Here is a 19,431-nt window from a genome sequence, read left to right as displayed (position 1 = left end):
CCCCTACCCCCCCAACGGCGGGCGCTGATTGGTGGCCGCGCTGGTGCAGGCCCCCATTGGCGGAACGGGCGGGCGGCGACGTTTGAAACCCCAACAGTAGGGCACCGCGCGGGCGCGAGGAGGGGGTGGCGGAGCGGGTCTGTGCCGTGAGTGCGTGTCCGCGGGGTCCGGTCTGCCGACGGGAGGGGGGCTGTAGGGCGCCTCGGTGACGGCCAGTTCGTGTGCGTGCAGAGAAGCCCTGTGTGGCAGTCCGTGCCTGCGTGGGCAGGCCCTGCGTGGTGGTCCCTGGGGAGGTGTGTGCTGTGGGGGGCGGCCTGCGTGGAGCTGCGTGTGTGGTTTGTGTGTGTCTATCTGTGTCCCCTGTGTGGTGGTCTGTGTACGTGTTATGTCTGTCGGGTCCTGTATGGGGGTGTGTGCCTTGTAGGTGCGTGTGTGGAGAGGCCCAGTTTGGTGGTAGAGGGGTATGTAGGTGGTGTGCCTGGGGTCTTATGTGGGGGCTGTGTGTGCATTTGCAGCGGCGTTCTGTGTCTCAGGGTGTGTGGAAGGAGGGCTCCATGTGGCAGCTTGTGTTTGTGGGGAACGGGAGGATATGGCAGGCTGCATGTCATTGGGTGCGTGCGTGGGGAGCAAAGCTGCAACTCCCAGAAGACTGCTGTAACATCACTGTATTCTCACTGTTCCCCTTTTTCTGCAGGAGCTGTGTGAGGCACCATGGCTCAAGCACTTGCCTCCCCAGGGCTGTTCTCTGATGACGATGTCACAGCTTCCCCTGTTCTTGAATCCACAGCAACGGGGTTTGGGGCTGATGTGCGCAAGGACCTGCTATCAGAGTTCTCTGCCATCTCTCCAGATCTGGAGGGCTCTCAGCAGGTGAGGTTGGAGCTCTTCTGTCACGAACAGGGCAGTGTTTGACTTGTGGCTGTTGTGTCTCTGCACAAAGGTGTTGGGATGCAGGGCCAAGAGAGACTCTTCAGAGCAGGCTAGAACAAAATGTGGCACTGGGGCGAGCAGTTCCTGCTATGAGCAGTGTACTATGAAGGGCACAGTCAGTAAGTGCCTTTTATAGTGTGATGCTTGGTCTGGGGGCTGGTTTTGGTGTCAGGTCTTCAGGCTGGTGGTCTGATTCACTAGATAAACAAAAGAAGTGCTGGTGTGCCTGGAAATGCCTAAGAAAGCTTCAGGCATTGCTGGGGATTTTGGGACCAGAGAAGTGTCCATTAGTTACAGAGGACTAGTGAGGGTAGCCATGTGGGTGTTCCATGCTGTGGTGCCTGATAGTGTTATGATGGGTGGTTGTGTACTGCCTCTCCGGCTACCATGTTTAACCTGTAATGATTTTTGCAGGCTGTAGCTGAAGACAATAATGGAAAATTAAAGGTGTATCTGAGAGTTCGACCTCTGAAACCTACAGAAGTGGAAAAAGGGGAAGACCAGGTGAGAGACTGAATGAAGCAGTCTCTGAGTTGGTTGCCTGGGTGCCTGCTGGGAGATGCTATTATCCTTTGCTGTCTATACATGGCCTCTTGTAAGCCCTTGCGATCATGGGGTTTTATGTGTCCTTTAGGGCTGTGTCTGCATTGAGAATTCGGAGACCCTTCTCCTAAAAGCCCCTAAGGACTCCTTCACCATGCGGAGCACAGAACGTGGAGTGGGACAAGCAGCACATAGATTCTCTTTCACCCAGGTAGGTAACTGGGAAAATCCATCTGGAAGTTTTTCAAACTTAAACCAGTCTTATAGCTTGAAAAGCTGGCTCACTAATACACACTGATTCCAATGTGTTGTGTGAACTACGTAGTCTTGTGCAATCCTCTTTAAGTTTGTTTCTGTTACTGTTTCCTTAGTTCTTCTCTTCTAAAGCTGTTCCTGACAACTTTTTTGACAGTAAATGCCAAACAGGTTTTATTCATGTGGCTCTCTACACTCTAGAAGATGTAGCGATATCGGATGTTACTGGATTAAGCAACTGAACAGCTTGTTTTTGTAGGGGCCTTGGACTGGAATTACTGGTGGGTCTGTTTCTCATGACGTAGGGCTAGTGGAGGGCACAAAGGATAATGTAATATCACTTGAACAACCATTAGCAGTCAAAAGATAGACCTCTCCGATCTACGTGAGGCTAATTTTAATGTGTCTGGTTTGCAGATCTTTGGACCAGATGTTGGGCAGAAATTGTTCTTTGATGAGACAATGAAGCAGGTGGTAAAGGATGTACTGAATGGGCAGAACTGGCTGGTTTACACCTACGGCATCACCAATTCAGGGAAGACTCACACGATTCAGGGTAAGGAAAGCACTAGGGGTTAGTAGCCTGTTGAGGGAGTTGTCTGCTTTTGCGTGTGAATCCTCAGCTTGCTGTTGTTCTTGCTTCAGGCAGCAATAAAGATGGGGGGATTCTGCCCCGCTCCTTAGCGGTCATCTTCAATAGTGTGGGGGACCGGCTGTACCCAGCCATGGACCTGAAGCCCTCCCTCTCCCATGAGGTGATCTGGCTGGACAGCAGGCAGGTGCGACAGGAAGAGACCAAGAAGCAGACCATGCTGCGGGGTGGTCTGTGGGAGGTAAGCATGTGGCTTCTAGGATGTTTAATAATAATAGGGAAAGGATGGTATCATACTACATACATGCTCATGTTCTTTGTTTCCTTCCAGGAGGAGCTGTTAACGCCACTGAAGAGGAGTCACAGCGCTGAATCTCAGCTCCAGGCCACCACCAGCGGCAGTTTTGACAGTGGGGTTGCTGGCCTCTCTTCATCTAGCCAGCTCACCAACCATTCAGACATCAGCCAGGCAGAAGGTATGTCTGGGAGCCTATTGTGTACTACCTGCTGCTTGTTGGAGGATGAGGGAAGAAAGGGTGATGCGTGTTTGAATGCTGTGTTGTGGGTAAGGGAGCAAAGGTGCTGTAGTCTCATGATTTTCCCTTTGAAGGATAAGGATGTTGGGGCTGAAGAACTTTGTACGTATGTATTGCTAACATAGGAAGAACTTGCTACTGCAGAGTAACTCAAGCCTTGTGAAATGAAGAGTTACTTGATACCCACTTACTTCATGCAATGGATATGGTTATTGAGCAGCTGAATGCCATGCAACGGGGATAGCTGGAAAGCAGGGTGCTAATGTGATGTGTTGCACTGAGCGCTTATGCCCAGACTTTCAAACATAGGAACTACTAGCTGACTAGGTACCAGAAGCATGGAGTAACTGAGGTAACAAGGACTAAAAGTTCACATACTGGGATGAGTTTGTGTTTGAAATATCCTATACTTCTGGAGTCAAGATCAAGTGTCTAAAGTCCTTACACAGAAACGAGGATGCTAAAGGGAACCTTAAGCTGTCTGACTGGGGACAGGCATTAGCATAGGTCCAAATAGGAGAAGGTATATAGAATAGATTTGAGTCTGGAATAGTGTTCCTGCTGAAGAATGATATCTCAATCTATACCTAAACCATTCAGGTTGGACCCATGAAAAGTGGCAATCCTGATTTTTGTTTTGTTTTGTTTTGTTTTTTCTTCCTTTATCTTTTCCCCAGAACTGGGCCCTTGCTGGGCTGACTTGGATCGCATTTCACTCACCAACACAGGAAACGTGCAGTTCTCCATCTGGGTCTCCTTCTTTGAGATTTACAATGAGTTAATCTATGACTTGTTAGAACCAGCTTTACCTGGCCAGAACCGCAAGAGGCAGACACTGCGGCTCTGTGAAGACCAGACTGGCAACCCCTATGTGAAAGGTAGATTTACCTGAAAGATTTTTAGTGGCCTGCTAAGGAGACTTGAGGACCGAGTGGGCGGGTGACTTAGCAGTGATGTGTTGGGGAGCATGATGTCCTCTGTGGCCTCTCAGATGTCTGGATTATGGGAATGTTAAATTTGTTAATGTCAAGGAAATGCAATGGTGAAGTTTGGGCAAGGTAATTAAGTTTTCTGCCAGTCTAACTGCTTTGCCCAATGTGTGCCTGCTTTTCCAGATCTGAACTGGATCAACATCCGGGATGCTGATGAGGCCTGGAAGCTCCTGAAACTGGGTCGGAAAAACCAGAGTTTTGCTAGCACCCACATGAACCAGAACTCCAGTCGCAGGTCTGAAGGAGGAGGGGGTTGTTTAGGCAGACGTACAGTTCTGAGGGACTTTTAAAGGTTGCACTTCCCTTTTAAAACATCTGCATGTTTCTTTACAGTCACAGTGTCTTCTCCATTCGGATTCTGCATTTGCAAAGAGGTGGCAGTGAAATTGTTCCAAAAATCAGCGAGTAAGTTTCATGCTCTCTAGGATTTGGGGGGTCTTCTCTGTGGACTCAAGTCTCCTGTCTCTTCTTGTGGATCTGGGGTACGGGAAGAACCTTGAGGAAGGCCTTGTTGAAAATACTTGGAAGGAGTAAATGTTCCCACTCTTAAGTCTTGGAGCTAACCGAGGATCTTGTGAGGAGCACTGCAAAGTACAACTTGAGGTAGTGCTCAGGCTTTTTGATTGAAGGTAAATGTGAGTAACCCTACAATTACAGCAGGGCTGCTCTGAGTGCTGCCGATGCCTGTTCCTGGGATGTAGTTATCCGGAAACAGGCTGTCTCAGTACCTGGGAAGCAGCTGTCCTGAGGACTCGCAAAGGATCTCTGAATTCGATGCTGCAAAGCTCATGTTGGTATTACCTGGTGTAACACCTAAACTTAGGGTAGGCCTTTCTGTCCAGCAATATCCCATACACCCCAAAAGGTGTATCTGTGCCCTTAAAGGGAAGCTGGGAAGGTGAGCAGGGTAGGCAATCACAGGGTGTCTGAATTGTAAACCTGACTAGAACAGGAGAAACCTAATAGGTCATGTGAATATCGCCTGTTTTCTTCAGGTTATCCCTGTGTGACCTTGCGGGGTCAGAGCGCTGCAAAGACCAGAAAAGTGGGGACCGAATGAAAGAAGCAAACAACATCAATACCTCCCTCCACACACTGGGTCGCTGCATTGCCGCCCTGCGCCAGAACCAGCAATACAAGTGAGCCTCCAGAACTCCAAGGAGTGTGTGGGCAGGCTGTTTTGCTTTCCTGTGGGCTCACTCTTGTCTCTCCTCACAGATTGAAGCAGACTGTGGTTCCCTTCCGAGACAGCAAGCTAACCCGTGTGTTCCAGGGTTTCTTCACTGGACGTGGGCGCTCTTGCATGATTGTCAACATTAACCAGTGTGCATCTACATATGATGAAACCCTGTATGTAGCCAAGTTCTCAGCCATTGCCAGCCAGGTAAGTAATGCACGCTGGGATCATGGCATGGTCAGGATACATCATGCTTCTGTGGGAATGGGCCCCACCCCATCACAAGGCAGAGGGAACACTTGCAAGTCTTCACTGTGCTTCTCCAGTGGATTATTACCTTTACAGAACTTCCAGATTCTGCTAAACTGAAAGGGTTGACAGGTTGCAGAGAAGTGCCGTATTTAAAGACTACAGAGCTTCCAGGCTTTGTGGGACTAGTAATGATGGCCTTTTCCTGTTCAGCTTGTTCAGGCACCTCCCACAAAGCTGGGACTTCCATCCATACAATCAATCATCAAAGAGCACAACAGGCGAACCAGCCAGGGTCCAGAGGCAGCCGCAAGGGAAGAAGTGGAATCAGAAGATGATGGTGAGGATGAAGCAGATGTCTCCATGTATGAGAAAGAGGTGGGTTGTGATTTGTTTTACAGCCATTATGGATAGAGGGGTAAGAACACGACTGTTGGCTTTGGCCTGGGAGGTGGGGCTGGAGCTCAGTGCTACATCAAGATGTGACAGAGAACCTCAGAAGGATATGGGACCCAGGAAATTGGGAACCCATAAGGAAAACATACCACAGTTGGTTTAAATCAAGCACATGCTTCATTTGGAAACACATTGTCATCTGTAGAATAGGGACAGTAAGAGCTTGGGTGCAGAGCTATAATCCCTGCTCTGTAAGGGAAATCTAGAGATCAGAAAACATGCAAAATAGATGGCTAAATTGAGGAAAAATAGTCAAACTTCCTAGATACTCAAAGCAAGTAGCTGGAATAGCTGAGAGATGAGATGGAAGTAATACACCTACAGAAACTTGAGTTGTAATGTATCAAGGTAGCAAAGGCAGGTGCAGCCCTGGGCAGTGCAGTAGGGAAAGCTGCTCTGGAGATAGCTCCATCTGGACTGCAGGGCTGTTTAAGCCACCTCATGGGAGAGGAATTAAGAGCAAACCTGGCAAATTCTTTCCAAGTGACTAAAAGAATCTTGAACCTAGATCATCCCAGCCTACAGCTATATGGGATCACCTAGTTTATTCCAGGTCTTAATTCTGTTGTGCAATGTTGGGCAATGGAGTGTGTGTCCTTCTGGCAGGACTTGTTGCGTGTAGTGGAAGCTGCGAGAGAACTGCTGGTGCAAGAGCGGCAGGAGAAGCTGCAACTAGAAATGCGCCTCCGCGAGGAGATCTGCAACGAGATGCTGGAGCACATGCAACAGAAGGAGCAATGGTGCAGGTACAGCTTACATTGATCTCCCTCCCTTTGCTCGGGGTAAGCTACAGTACCAAGAACCACCAGGCCCTGACGTGCAGTTATTTTTTTCTCTTTGTAGCCAACATGTGGATGCTCAGAAGGAGTTGCTGGAGGAACTGTATGAGGATAAACTGAATAACCTGAAGGAGTCACTGACCGACTACTACCAGGAGGAGATTCAGGTTTGTTCAGGGCAATGAAATGACATCAGGAAAGTAGCAGAGGGGACTTGGGGTACTTGAGTCCAGGAAGGTGACTTATGCAAACTGAAAGGAAAGATTTTGCTTTTTGTGGTATTTTTTGTGATATTTGATAGCCTGATCCACAATTTTTGCTTCTTGTCTGCTGCTTTCTGTAGTTCACTGGGCTTTCTGATTTTCAGCCCTTAATCTGGGAGCTAATGTGCAACCATTCTGACTCCTCTATTTGCTCAAAATGATTCTTTCCGCCTTTTTTGCTAGTGGCTTGCTTTGCACCCTTCAGATTAACAACAGTTCTGTGAATTTCTCTTCTTACTCTTAGCTGTGATGATGGGTATGGGCCTGTCTACATTTTTCATACTCTATGGCATTTGAGTGGCCTCTGGGACTTTCAGACATCTCTGAAGATGCCAACTCTCAAAAAATCCCATGTCTTTAGAGGCTGTAAAAAAGTGGTTTAGACTCCCAGGAAATGGGTTCACAGTTTTCACTTGTTTGACCCAGCCTTTAATGTCCTTTAAATGAAATGCATAATTGAGATAGTCTCCTGGAAGAAAGACGTTGAAAGTTTCAGAAAAACTGTGTTAAGAAAATCTTGTTGAATATTTGAACAAACTTGCTTTCTAAGGAGCGTGATGAGAAGATTGAGGAGCTCCAAGCTGCTCTGCAGGAGGCAAAACAAAAATTGGAGAGCCTGGAAACTAAGCAAAAGGACTCAGAGCAAGGCTTGCGTCGATCAAAGCGAGTGGCTACCTCATGTGCTCTACAACAGGAACTGGCAGATACTAAAGCCAAACTAGAACAATGTCAAATGGAGTTAAATACTGCAACAGCAGGTAAGGCAGTGATGCTGCACTGCTTCTGAACTATGCCCGAGCAATTCTATAGAGGATTAGAGATACTTTTTTTCAGGAGGGTACATAGGATTCATATATCTTCAAACCACTATTCTGAGTTGTAGATGATAGAAATAATGTGCTAGATGGACACACAGGTGTTTCATTTCATTTTCACATGAAAATGGACTTTAGGGCTGGACCGCCTCCACGCTCAAATTCTACAGTCCCTTTGTGTAACTGAAAGGGAGAAGCCTGGAACATTTCTGTGCGTCTGCACAAACTCTAAGCTTTTCTCAAGCTTGCCTGTAGCAGCTTGTTTCAAAGGAAGTCCTGACTTTAGCAAAACTGAAAACTTACGAATATCCTCACTTCTTTTTGTCTGTTCCTAGAGTTGCGCAAGTACCAGAGATTACTGGAGCCGCCTCCCTCTGCCAAACCCATTACTGTGGATGTAGACAGGAAGCTGGAGGATGGACAGAAGGTAACTCCATTTCTGTGTTACAGAAAGGAATGCTTACAGGGCAAGGTGGTTGCTAGTTTAAACAGTGTTTGGAACTGCTGTTTCCAGGTTTTTTAAACAAATGGTTGAATTTGAAAAGGGTCTGTTGAAAACAAACCCTTACTAGAGATGTGGAAGGCTGCAGTATCTGTGATTCCAGGGTACCTCACTTAGATGGGATCCTCCCTCTGTACTGCATGTCTGAATTACCCTGGAGAGGTTTTGCTGAGTAATGTCAAAGCTAGCTGTGGTATTAAATCTTTCTCCTGCAGAATGTCAGATTGCTGCGTTCAGAATTACAAAAGCTTGGGGAGTCTCTTCAGTCTGCAGAGAGGGCATGCTGCCACAGTACAAGTGCAGGGAAACTTCGAGAAGCCCTCTGTACATGTGATGACATTCTGGCTAGACAGGTAATGTACTTGTTTTGTTGTGGGTTGCACAATGGGATTCAGTCTATGTACTTTGCCATAATCAGCAGAATAACCTAGGTTCTTGCAGCTGTAAATAAAAATGACTTATTCTCTAGATACATACTGTCTATTACATTAAGGGAGCTATATTGCAAGTTTTTTTTCAATGGCTGAGTCAGACTGCATATTTAAGTCTGCAAAGGAGACCCAAATTGTTCCTGTGCAGTTAACTGACAGCCTGCACTTAAAGTAGGACAATTCAGAGTTCTCATTTCCTTATCCACTTCACTCGATCATGGCTGCTATGGCAGCAGGTTTGCAGCAGGATGGATTCAGCTTTTTCCTAGCCTTCCTGTTCCTATTTTGTTAGTGAACTGCTACACTGTTGACAGCAGAAGCTTTTATGCATGTCCTTAATTAGCACACCAGTTAGTAAATTTTGGCAGTTTATCCTCTTCAGTTCATAGTAACCAGAGAGTTGGGCAACTTGCCAAATCTTTATATTGCCTCTCCTTTCTCAGGACCAAACACTGGCAGAACTGCAGAACAACATGATGCTGGTAAAACTAGACCTGCGGAAGAAAGCAGCTTGTATTGCTGAACAGTACCACACTGTGCAGAAGCTCCAGGCTCCTCCAACATCTACCTTAAAGAAACGGTTCTGTGCCAACAGGGAAAATCTACAACCTAACCAACCTCCTGGTAAAAAGCCTTTCCTGCACAACCTTCTGACACGTTCAGCTACCCGTCCTGCTGCTGGCAGAGGGTGGCAACTTCGCTCAGTTGCTCTATGACTTCTCACAAAGAGATCCCTGCCCTGCTATTACTGGAACAGATGGCAAATCCAATATAATAGCATCTATTTTTCTTTGTGTGCTTGTTTATTATTGTATCTGCTTGAGACCTTATGTAAACATTTTTGGATATGTATGGTTAAACTTTTAATTGATACCAAAGTCACAAAATGGCCTTTTGTAATTTAAACACTACATCGAGGAAAGTCTTTAAATATAAAATAATGCAGATGATCAAAGTTGTTTAACAAAAGGACAAGTTCAAAGTGAGTTCTCATCTTCAACTATGTTGGCACATAATTCAAAAATAAGTTTGTATGATCCTCCTTGAAAGATATTTTCCCTTCCTTGAATTATAATCCTTTATTAAAGTATACACGTTCTAGTTCAGGGCTGTTCTCTTGGATCTTGGCTTGCAATTCTGGCTCCAAGCGTGTTACAGACATAGAACTAAGCAAAAGAAACAGTAGAATAGTTATACATAACAAGCACTTGACTGTAAAATAAGATGGGCAATGCACCTGGTTGAACTTCCTGGATTGTGAAAAGAGTTTTCAGACCTTTTTTTAACTTCTTATGAAGGAATCGTGCTCTCAGACCAAGGGCAAATGACTCCCTACTTAAAAGGCAATAAGACAGTCTATACAGAGTCAAGAAATGGCTGTTGCTCATCCCATGAGGGTAGGAATCTGCTTAGTTTTTGAGGTTGTTGCTGGCAATAGAAACTTACCTTCCTAAAGCTGTTTTTATTAAGTATAAGGTGTTTGCCTATTTAACTTACTGCCTGATTTTATTCAGTTGAAAAAAAGGTTTATTTTTTATAAGAGTCATCTCATAGTAAAGTAAATTAACATGCCAGGTCATTTAAACAGCTGCAACTTCTTAAATACATTTTAAGGTCTAATCTTCCTATGAAATGGAGAGCCCTGGTTAAAATCAAGAACTGTACCAGACTTGCTATGCTAGTTTGTAAAGTCATCTCCAGGTAGCCTAGTGACAATTATTTACCACAATTCTCTATTCTGTGCCAGGCAGGGAAACAGATGGTGTCAGCCTGCTGCTTTGTTGTACTCAAACAATTCCATTGGATGAGAATTAGGTATTGTTTTCTGGAAGTCAAAAGCTACTTTAGTTGCTCAGTATTTTAACAGATTCAGCTCCAGCTTGTATTGTTTAAGCTACATTTGGCAGCTTGTCAAGTTTAGACAACCGCTAATAACGAGAGGGACAGCTTAGCTGAATTTAAGACCCTGTTCATATCACATACTGCAAATTGAGCTAACTTTATTTGTAGGTAACTCATCCAGGTTTTGTTATGATTTCAGCTATAATGAATATTGTTTCTAAGTACTGAGCTATTACCATATTGATGAAAAATTCTTTCTGGAAAAATATTAATGCAATTACAAATAAGCACGTATAGTCAAGTGCTGTTCTGTATAACCAGAGGAGTTTCCAGCTGAAACTAAAATGGGCTCTGCCTGTATTTCATGAAGTTATAACCTTACTGGACATGAATATATTGTTTGGACCACATTGGCCTTTTTAATGGATCATTCCAGTGATTCCTAACTCTGTATTATCAAGCTCAAACTTCTCAGTTTGAAATAGCACAGTTAAACTACTCACCCAAAGCTCTCATTCACTATCCCTCTGTAGCTGCATCTCAAGCTGCTAGGAGTTTGTAAACAAATTAGCCCAATTCAACTATTATTATATTACTGATGAGTAATGAAGTTATTACTTTTCTGAATATTCTGGTATTTATCACACTTGTTATATGGGAGTTAAGACTGTACGCTCTAGAAGGCAATGACCACTTGTTTCTGTCTTTTTGCAGTACCTTGCATGCATCTGGGAGTGTAACATTAAAGTAAGAATAATGTAACAGCAATACGTACCTTTTCTGAGGAAACAGCGCACAACACAGGGGTGTTGCAAACACGAGACTAGAGGAAACAAAAATGGGTTTACAATATTTAGGGTGCTAAAAGAAAACTGAAAACCCCTAGGCATGGTCTTCTAGGCAGAAAGGTTTTTTTTTTTTTTAATACTGTGAGGTAAATTTCTATGAAGTGCTATGTAATCTTTATTTCTCACTGTGTTATACCATATGAAATAATTTACCTATTATGTAGTACTAAATGCATCAATGCCATGCTTACAAACGTGTATAAAATTATCATTTTATATACTTTCAGTGTTTTGCATTGGTGTGCATGACAACATAAAATGTGAGACAACAGCAAGTGAAACTCTACATTAACCAAATGTTTTCCACTTATGGAGGCAGCAGCCAAAGCATCTTTTCTAATCAAGCTGCTACATGCCTTTTCTTGCCACTCCCTTTCTTTCTCCCTCCCTCTGCTTTTCTTGGCAGCTTCTTCATTTCTAATAGCTTTTTTAATATGCTATTATCAGTTACAGATATGAAAATGAAGCAACTGCTGTAGCCTCATTAACACTCTAAACTTTTTTTCTTTAAATGAAGTGGAAACATTGCTACTTCCTCCAAAAAACCTACAAGAATCTTAAAATAGCAGATATGACCCAAAGAAATCACTTACCAGAATCCCACTAATCCAACTTGAATGGGAGCACTCATCCAAGGAAATCTCTGTGAAAAATAAACCACACACAGTGAGTATGGTATCTTTTCTCCCCTCTCTTCCCACCTTCCTGGAATTCTTGTATAGTAAGAGACAGATTGCACCTAAAAGACTCCTGGACACGATGAAGGCAAAACAATTACCAGTATACCTTTAAGCTGAGCTCCAATGTGGGGGCACAATCCCGTTGAAAAGTAATAAGAAAATCCCCAGTGATATCAATTTAGACTGTTACTCTGAGTAAGTGTCCCTTAGAAATTACAGTAGGTGGCTGTTTCACTTATGACTTTATCCTGAGTATGTGGGCCATTTTGAGTCACACAAGCCCAGAGTAGCTAGCAACATAGCCAAAGTTTGGAGTGGTGCTGGAGGTGCAAGGTACTGCCGCACCTCCTTAAGGGCACAGTGAGGTTTGCCCAGGCACCCCTAAGAAGAGCTAGGTCTGGTTACAGCTCCTGCCTCTTCAAAGGAGTTTTAACTTACACCTGGAGATTTACTTTGAGCAACAGCAACTGCAGCCACCAACCACAAATAAGGGAGGTGTTAAGGAAAAATCTAAGTCTGCCTCTCTTAGCCTTTACTTCTGTCTGATGATTTGCTTTATGGCTAGGAACTTGTCCCTGTAGCACAGTATAGTACACTCCAGTTCTACAAGAGTTCCCTTTTATTAATGGAAAAAAGGGTAGAAGAATTGGGGAAACAAGGCCGAGAAAGCAACACAACATATGGATGCATTTTTAACATATTCCTCATTACTGTAACTTTTGCAGAACTTGAACATATGCCAAGAAATATGACAGTTTTCTTGTAGACCTTTAAATGGTTTAGGAATCCAATCCCCCATGTTAGAATTTTAGTTGAAATTAATTACTAACAAAATAAAATCTATTTAAACAACACTGCTGCCATAAAATCAGTGTCTCCAGTAAGTAGGACGTACGCAACTGTTATGACAAGAGGAAGTTGAGTTTAAAACAGCTAATGAGTTAAAAATCACACATTAGAGTGGATGATGTTTTGAACAAAGATGATGTGTTTTTTCTATAAGAAGGATTTCTCAAGATGTACAAGTTAGAAGGGAACTGGTGAACAAAAGTAGAAATAGAAAAAAAAGAAATTTAGGAAGCTCGCTAGGACAAGGCTTGGTGCTAAGGAAGGTCACAACAGCGAAAGAGGCATAGGAGACGAGCCTGTGTGGACTAAACTTCCTCCACAGCCTGAGGGAGAAGAAATGATGTAGAAGATTGGAAGATTGCTTCTTTTTTCTTCCCCCCTCCCCGGAGTCAACCTGTAATCCAGAAATGAGTGCAGGAAGAACTGCAATTCAGCAATAACCTGTAACAATAGATAACACATGGAAAAAAAACCAGCAATAGTAAGAAGGAAAAAGCGTGAATGCAGCAGTGCTCTGCTCTTCTGGCATTCCACTAAACATACCTTCATTTGACCCTCAGCTGAGGTAAATTCACTCAAAATGCTTTACATTTTCTACACTGGGAGAGTTCAGGACAAGAGCTGGTGCAACAAACATGTAGGACTGTCATTGGTAAACACAACATGTATTTGGGAACATAAGTCAAATTCTGCACTGCAAATGACTTCAGTCTCTGAAGAGAATTAAGGGAGAAGGATGCTACACATTGCAGTGAGTGTGGGCCCCGAGACATGTGACAGAAAAGCCCCAATGTGATTTTACAACTCAGAAGACTGTTGGAGGGTGTTACGGGAGTAATAGATGCATGCCTTTTCAACGTTGGTCATTAATCTGAAAGAGGTGTCTACTGGTACTGACAATACAAACAACACCTGTTTCATGTGATGGAACATTTTTTGCCAAGGTACTTGATCTGAGTTACAGCCTTTATTTTTCAAGAATGTGACCAGGCTGCACTGATCAAGAAAGATGGTGAGGTAAAACTCTAACACTGGTCAACATGAAGAATTGGAGTCGCCCAGGGAGCAATGTAACACAATAAAGCAAAACTCGGATGCAGGCAGCACGTTCCTACAAAGAGACAAAATGGAGAAGTACAAGGCAGAAGAAGAATTTACTGTGTTAGAGAACTAGCATTTTAACTCTGTAAAAAGGCAGTTCCCAATGAGTTAGGATTTAATTTCCAGATGTCTTTATGGCACCTTTAGTGGTTAGTGCAAACAGAGAAAATGGAGAAATGATAATTAAGCAAACAAAAGCCATAAGGAGAATCAGTTTTTTTTCCTAACTGCTTCCTTTAATTGTTGGATCTCAAAATCTGTCAGCTTTCCCAGGGTAGCTATGCCTGTTTTCAAAAAAATGAATAAATACAATTACAGTTAAATTAGGAATACATGGAAGACTCTAAGGCATAAGACAATCAAGAATGACGCTTAAAAAATAAAGGCTCTTTTTTTCTAATTTTTTAACAGTTTTGAATGCATATTTTAATTGCAGACTAAGAGACCCTAAGGAGCTTGTTTGAGGATATATGAGGAAATTTCTGGAATCAACTGGAATATTAATACAGTATACAGAACAGGACAGAAACAGCAGCTGGAGCTGTAAGAGTAGTAATGTAAACTAACATGTCAGCATTGATTAGAATTTCCAGAAGTTTCTATGGAAAAAACCAGTTCCTTTTGTTAGGAGAAAGGTTACCTATAACTAAAATGAATCTATAAATGCTGTGCCTTAGAACAAGGTTGTTTATGGATCTTCCTGCTGCAACAGACGAAATAACTTGGTTCTACACAGAGCCAGTCAAATTTATGTCAGTAAAGAGAATGAACATAGATGTTATACAGCCTAATCAAGAACTACTACACTGCATATCACATAGAAGGCAGCTGAAGCCACTGCTGAAACCTACAGCAAAAGCACACAGAAAAAGGTTTTTTCAAGTCAAGAATTAATTCGATTCTTTTTGAAGCACTAAGTATGCACTTGTGTTCTAAAAGCATTCTTGAGTAATTTTCTAGCAATAACTTTTGGGAATATTGCTAATTCATACTAATGCTACCATCAAAATGTCCTTGTGCAAAACAACATCAGAATATGGTGGATGAATAGTGCTCCTTATTTCAAATACCAGAGGATTATAGCCTGCTATCACCGAGACCAGCACTCCAGAAGCATTTCTTTATCTTACTGCAGAACATAATTCTATTTTCTTCATTATTTCACAATTATTTGACTATTTTCTGGCTTTGTGTGTTGCTTAATAGTGATGTTGTACAAAGCAAAGGCTAAGGAAAATGAGTTAGTAAAGCATTGTGTGGATAGTGTTGGAGTTCTGGAAATGGGATGGTGCTTCTGAAACCTCAAGAAAACATGCAGAAGCTGCTGGTTAAAAATGCAGCTCATTCCTTAATGGTTTTAATACTAAACTCTACGATGTGTTACCACTGACTACCCGCAGAGCAGCGTTTCACCTCAACTCACAGGCTTTGAGGCTGAGGGGGAGGAACAGGTGAGCATAAACGGTCATGATGGTACCAAAGACCACTGAGTAGTCACTGAAGAAATCACTCATTTTTGCTGATCTGAAAAATTCACAACACCCTTATATTGATTATACCACACAAAACCAGTAGATATTTGTCTCCAAACCTTGAGAATTGTTGCAACTTCTTCACAAATGTCATGCACTTGCCAGTTGAGTTGGTGGCATTTGTGACATTTCTCCCATGTCAAATACATATAAAATAATCTTTGCTCTAAATTTATGAGGTGTTTTTTTGGTTTTTTTTTTCTTTTCTTTTTTTTTTTTTTTCCTCTTTTAAAATAAGGGTTAGCATTCCAGATAATACATTCTCAAGAATGTAACGCTATCACAAACTGCTTACAGCCACTCTGCAAACAGGGTATGGGTCAAAAGAAATCAACAGTTAAGAATTAGCCATATCAGTATAGGGCTCTTCATACTGCAGACAAATAGTGTATTTGGATGCACTGCAGTCTCACTTCTTTCAGGAGATACAAGCAGCACACACTGACTTTCACTCTAAACTCAAACGCCACATTTCCTGTTTTTACATTCTGAGCAATACTGTTTTCTGTTAGCAAGGGGCAGAGGAAAAGCAAAGCACTTCAGGAAAAAAAAGTTTTTAAAATTGGAAGACACTTGGCACCTCTTCCCAGCGCCTCATTTGTATGTACAGAAGCATTTTCAAATGGTGTATGTAACTGGGTAATCTAACTCTGCACATGAAAAATGAAGGGCAGAGGTAAATACAATTTAAACATTTTAGAAAGCTTTATCTTAGACAAGCAAAACCAGGCAACTTCCCCTGCTTGTCCTCCCACCCCCCAGCCAAACCAATTTTCCAAGGGAGGGTCTGGCAAGTCAGATCGCACTGTCTTTTCCTAACTTTCTCTAACATGAAGACGACTATTGTTCCCAGCTTGTTGGGTGGGTTTCACAGGTAGAGACTTTGCCTGGAACTACACAAGTAAGTAAATCAGTGATATCAGCTGGTGAAGACACAACTCCCTTTGTTGGTAAAGAATTATAGAGTTCCTCATCTGAATACGATTTCTCTTGTGTTAGACAACCCTATAATTCTGTTATTGTTCTTTACACTCTCATGCATACAGAGCGCATAACGTTAATTTAGTTTATGTATTTACTAACACCAGGTGTTTGACTTCACCCTACATTAGCATAAACAGAATATAGGAAACACAACCTTTGATGAAGCACGCCATTTCTGTGTCTACCCTGCACTTGCTCATCCAGTAAATTTAAAAGGGTCGTTTTCAAAAGAGATTTTTATCATCATTGCTGTTTCCAAAGTCAAACTTCTACTAAAGCAGCTAAGCAAAGCCTCCTCATTGATATCCTCAGAAAAAAGCATTACAAAATTTTAACATGGTTTTTTTTTTCTGATGAACTGTATTCCAAGTCTTGCTACAAGGAAGGTTTATTTGCTAGGAGGAGCTCTGCATTTTAAGAACAGTTATAAACATCACAAGAAAGTTCATACTTTCTTAATGTTATTTTACACTGTGATAAAAAGAACCAAGTTATCTCTAAGAAAGGCATAAAGAAAGCGACAGCTGTAAAGCAAGTTCTACAGTGATGTCCTCCCAGAGCACAGGCACGTTTGGGAGGCAAATACTTAGAAAGTATTTTAAACTCATAAAAATATTAACTTAGGATATGAAATACAAGTATGCAGATTATCTAAGACTAACCTTCAAAAAGGCTCTCTTTTCCAATGTATTCATTATGAAAGGAGGAATTGCTGAAAATGAGAGAAAAAAAAGCATTAATCTTGGGGAAAAAAAAGGCACTTAGTTTTCATTTTCTGTTAAGATGAACTAATACCACAGCCTTTGGTCATTAACTGAGCTCTCTTTTCACATTGCCAATTCAAGATACTGGATTGGTATTTACAGAGGTAAATTCTCCCAGTAAGCAAAACTACTCATTTCACACATAACTAAACCTGAGCTTGGTAAAGTGCACCTACTCTTCACTGAACTAATTCCAGTGAAGCAGAATCTGCTACCATTTCTTTGCTATCTGTATCTTTTCTGCAAAAGCACCCCAGCAGCTCTTCTGCTGTGCTTCAGTGTAACACACTGTGGATGTTTTCACAGTAAGAAACGCACATTTCTTTGTGAACTTAAGAAGTTTTTGTTGTTTTAACAGAAATGTAAATACTGCCTACAAAACAGAGAAAAATCACTTACTCAGAATTTAAGCTCTCTCTCACATTAGGAACTGCATCAGGAATCAGAAGCTGCACATGACTGCAGTTATTCTTACCCATGCCAGGAGCAGCCATAAGAATCCTTGATATAACCACCTGGGTAATTGCCTGCTGAGCTGCTTTTGTTGATTCACCCAGTCTGTTTCCATTCTCATCTGTGACAGGGATTCCAAACTTGAGCTCCCTGTTGAATAAGGGGTGAAAATAAAGCAGTGACTGACACGCATTTGTTCATCTTTTTTTGTCACTTTACCTTTGTCCCCTTAAAATTGTCAATTGTAAGAATTATGGTTGTTATTTTATTTTCCGAGTTAGCCTGTTTGTACCACTCTTTGGCACAAAAAATTTCAAAAGGCAGAGAAAGATCTGGGGAAAAATGCATTGAAAAGTAAACAACTGAATATTTGTAACAGCAATCTACTGCTTCAGCCTGGTCACATTCATTCCAAGGGGGAAGAAAGGAGATGTGTTACTTCCGTAGTCCCCAGAAGGGAGAGGTTCTTTCAAAAAGCAATACAGAAAAGTGGAATTTTCTGGAAGTAGTCTGTCCTTTCTGACAGACAGCACAAGGAATACAGGAAGATTAGTTTCACCGAAATAAAACAGAGGTCTGTGAAAATTCCCCTCTGGCATCCTAATCTGAGTTTTTATTTCAACCACTAAGAACATATTTGAAAGTATAAAAGGATGCACAAAACTAACTACATTTCTGTAACTATTATTCTCCATTAGATCTTTTGCTCAAGTGCAGGGTTAGGTGCTAAACTCACATCCTGGGGAGAACTTCTAGGGGAGTGAGAAGCAGACAGAAGGGCACATCTACTGAGGACTGCCTTTATTCTTCTCCTCTTTTAGAAGAGATGAAACAACTTTAAATATTCCCTTTTCTGCCCATAACCTTGTATTTATAAGAGAATGCTTTTCATTTGTTTTTCCACATTCCTATTCTTAGCCCTAGTCAAATCAGAATATATATGAAATTTTGTTTCTGAGAAAGTGCATATTTTTGTAATCTCAGATAATTACAGGGAACTGCAGAGCCGGACTTCTATGACTAACTTCTGCATGTGGGATTTGAAGCACCATTTTTGAAATGACTGTATTTTTCCAAAGTGAAGTTTCTATTTAAAGGGTCCATGATCAAGTGTTGAAGGATCGGGACTTGATTTCTGAGATATAGGACTGAAGAACTCTATGGTTACTTATCTGAAGAGAATTGAGCATGTTCTATTTTATCCCTGTCACAATCAATCAATCAAAACAAGATCATGCATGAGGTTTTTGCGAAGTTCTGAAACAAGCTAAATATATACAATGTGCTTTATTTAGTAACTTGCTGATGGAAAATCTCAACAACATCCTTTCTTCCAGAATGAGTGATCTTTGTTCTTTTTCCCACCTTTGTCTCATTAGTGGAATATTAATGCAGTTAGCAGCGGCAACAGCAGCAAATGGAACAAACCGTCCCATAAGAGGTGAGACATGCTGTAAAAAACAGAGAGGAAAAAAAAAAAAGAGACAAGAAAAAAAAAGGGAAAATAATTATATAGCCATTTTCTTCCCCAGAGGTCATATTAAAATGCTTCATGCTAATGATAGATGAGACTTATTTCCTTTATATTAAAATTCAGTGAAAACGCACTGATGGGGCAGAGGTGAAATAACAAACAAACAAGACATAAGTCATAAACACTTCTCTCAGAGTGAGCAGTGTCAGGGGACTGGCAAAACCTATCTTAATTTAGTAGCATCATTGCAGAGAATTGTCAGCTTCCGAACACGCCTGTCAGCCCAACGGCAACACTAAATAGACTTTATTGTCTCTGCTGGCAAGGTCGCAGCCTGCAACATCCGTACCAGCTGATCTGCATTTAAGGGCACTGACTACAGAG

At 42.1% G+C, this 19,431-nt stretch overlaps 2 protein-coding genes across 9 annotated transcripts in view; one reads left to right on the top strand and one right to left on the bottom strand.

Moving 5' to 3' along the window:
* Nucleotides 1–71: 71 nt before the first annotated feature.
* Nucleotides 72–9,626, top strand: KIF20A (kinesin family member 20A). 5 transcript variants are annotated; one of them, XM_075102461.1, is made up of 19 exons: nt 72–96; nt 695–870; nt 1,345–1,434; nt 1,565–1,684; nt 2,146–2,284; nt 2,374–2,561; nt 2,652–2,796; nt 3,534–3,734; nt 3,972–4,083; nt 4,182–4,253; nt 4,844–4,987; nt 5,067–5,232; nt 5,488–5,652; nt 6,337–6,476; nt 6,574–6,676; nt 7,323–7,530; nt 7,923–8,014; nt 8,305–8,442; nt 8,964–9,626. In XM_075102461.1, exons 2-19 carry the CDS (start codon nt 712–714, stop codon nt 9,234–9,236), a joined length of 2,655 nt encoding a protein of 884 aa, XP_074958562.1. In that variant the 5' UTR covers nt 72–96; nt 695–711; the 3' UTR covers nt 9,237–9,626. The 5 variants fall into 5 exon arrangements, with proteins under 5 accessions (XP_074958562.1, XP_074958558.1, XP_074958560.1 ...); XM_075102457.1 differs by having other exon boundaries at nt 77–146; XM_075102459.1 differs by having other exon boundaries at nt 81–137.
* Nucleotides 9,303–19,431, bottom strand: part of SFXN1 (sideroflexin 1) — a 30,083-nt gene continuing 19,954 nt past the window's right edge. For all 4 annotated transcript variants that reach the window (XM_075102462.1, XM_075102465.1, XM_075102466.1 and 1 more), the window contains 6 exons: nt 18,939–19,024; nt 17,596–17,723; nt 17,019–17,068; nt 11,804–11,853; nt 11,138–11,185; nt 9,303–9,686 (listed from right to left, as the gene is read on the bottom strand). In XM_075102462.1, the coding sequence (XP_074958563.1) occupies nt 9,590–9,686; nt 11,138–11,185; nt 11,804–11,853; nt 17,019–17,068; nt 17,596–17,723; nt 18,939–19,024 (459 nt within the window). In that variant the 3' untranslated portion in view covers nt 9,303–9,589. The remainder of the gene's footprint in view (nt 9,687–11,137; nt 11,186–11,803; nt 11,854–17,018; nt 17,069–17,595; nt 17,724–18,938; nt 19,025–19,431) is intronic.

Source organism: Phalacrocorax aristotelis, chromosome 8 (genome assembly GCF_949628215.1).
Source record: "Phalacrocorax aristotelis chromosome 8, bGulAri2.1, whole genome shotgun sequence".
In the NCBI taxonomy this organism is placed as follows: domain Eukaryota; kingdom Metazoa; phylum Chordata; class Aves; order Suliformes; family Phalacrocoracidae; genus Phalacrocorax; species Phalacrocorax aristotelis.
Note: the sequence above shows the minus strand (reverse complement) of the source record. Positions and strands in the feature narration are given on the sequence as shown.